Source organism: Mirounga leonina, unplaced genomic scaffold (assembly GCF_011800145.1).
Source record: "Mirounga leonina isolate KUSES-001 unplaced genomic scaffold, KU_Mleo_1.0 Mir_101414, whole genome shotgun sequence".
Classification (NCBI taxonomy): domain Eukaryota; kingdom Metazoa; phylum Chordata; class Mammalia; order Carnivora; family Phocidae; genus Mirounga; species Mirounga leonina.
The window spans coordinates 1556804-1558475 of record NW_023270121.1 but is presented as its reverse complement, the minus strand read 5'-3'; the positions used below and the strand labels follow the sequence as shown (position 1 = coordinate 1558475).

Here is a 1672-nt window from a genome sequence, read left to right as displayed (position 1 = left end):
ATCTGTCCTCCACCCCATGAGTTCCACCCCCTACCATTAATAACAGCACTGGGCCTAAGCCCTCACCTTGGGATAATTCTCTTCAATGATCTGCAAGGTGGCAGCCATGCAGTTTCTTCGATTCAGGATCATATCTATATCATGGCCCACCAAGTCTTCAGGAAGCCGAGAGGAGGCAATCAGAAGGCTGACAGGGGTCCAGGGCCAGCACCAATCCTTCCCCACATCACCATCCCTCAGCCTCCCTCCCAGGCAGATCCCTGTGCCTTCACCTGCCCTAGAATTACTGCTGTCAAGTGTACCTGGGTCAAAGCGGAGACACTGGAGGTCAAGAGCTTGCTGGGAGACATCATAGCGTTTGTCCATGGTCAGCTGCAGAGAGAGATGGAGAGAGCCACTGAGAGGCTCTGGTGGGGATAGGGGAATCAGGGGCTAGAGGAAGAAGAGGTGGGTCTGGGTGTGGGCACAATGAACCTTGAGTCTGCATTACCTTTAGCTGCTCCATTTCTTCTGGCTCCAACTTATACCGCACAGAGTAGGGTACAGTAGAAGGATTGACAAAGATAGATATCTGCAGGAAGGAGACGTGGGGTCAGCACCAAGAACTTTCATCCCAAAGACAACGACCAGCCCCTGCCCTGTCCTCCTGCCCCGGGACTAGGTAGAAGTAATGCCCTCAACACATACCTTTTGGTTCTCCTTGTCACAAATCTTGTAGTTGACATCCTTCAATGCAGAGGCAGTGCCAACATCCTGGACAAAGAACCGAGCCTGGTTTCTCACGTAGTGAAACTGCAGGAGGGGGAGGCAACAATAATTTTGGAGGATAGAGTCTTCCTACTCAGTGGGCTCCCCCCGCCCCCACTTCCCTGTGCCCACTCATCTGGTTTCACCATCCTCTCTTACATCCACTGGAGTGAAGGGGACACTGCAATGACTCTGGATTGAATTCATTAGCCATGCCTTGTCATACTGTCTCCCATAAGGAATCTAAAGGTGAAAAGAAAGGATGGGAGTAAAGAGAGACAACATAGAATTAAAGCTGGAAAAGAGACCCAACAGCGTTCTTGTCTGACCTTCTATTGAGCTGTACAGGGCTTCAAAAGAAGGGACTACTGGCATTATTTCTTATTTTCGTGCCAAATATGGATTTCCTACATCCTCCAATGGATAGAACTCTCCATTGGAAAGCTCTCCTCCAAATAATTGACATAAGGTTGTTTAATGTGGTCTTCCTTTTTTATAAGGTTCCGGGATATTCTATCTAATGCAGACCTTGCCAAGACACTCACGGTAATCTTGAACCAGCTCTTTGGGTTTCCATCTTTTGTGTTCTCTCCCATTTTCTTCAGAGTTTTTTTATCTCTCCACACAGTAATATGGATATGGCCTTCATTTTGCCATTTCACTCTCCTCTTTTTGCGCCGGCTGCTATAGGGAGTGCTGTGGAGGGGAAGTGGAAAGGAGGAGGGTGGTCATAAATGCTAAGACAGTCTTCTTCTATACCCTCTCACCTCTCTGTCACCAGGACTACAATTAGGATTGCTTAACCATTTATTCCCCTTCTAGCATTCTTCAGTTTTCCAGTGAGAAAAGAAAAGACCAGGGAGAGTGAAAGAGTTGCCTAGTCCCAGAGGCTGCTGCATGCAAACCAGTCTGCCTGGTCACTTAC

The 1672-nt window shown here is 48.3% G+C and overlaps 1 protein-coding gene across 1 annotated transcript in view; it reads right to left on the bottom strand.

Annotated features, from left to right (window-relative positions):
- NXF5 (nuclear RNA export factor 5) overlaps positions 1 to 1421 on the bottom strand; it is a gene marked incomplete at its 5' end in the record, with an annotated part of 28691 nt that extends 27270 nt beyond the window's left edge. The window contains 6 exons of the mRNA XM_035017674.1: positions 67 to 155; positions 303 to 372; positions 491 to 571; positions 688 to 792; positions 907 to 990; positions 1293 to 1421. Of these exons, the coding sequence (XP_034873565.1) occupies positions 67 to 155; positions 303 to 372; positions 491 to 571; positions 688 to 792; positions 907 to 990; positions 1293 to 1421 (558 nt within the window). The remainder of the gene's footprint in view (positions 1 to 66; positions 156 to 302; positions 373 to 490; positions 572 to 687; positions 793 to 906; positions 991 to 1292) is intronic.
- Between the last annotated feature and the right edge of the window lie 251 nt (positions 1422 to 1672).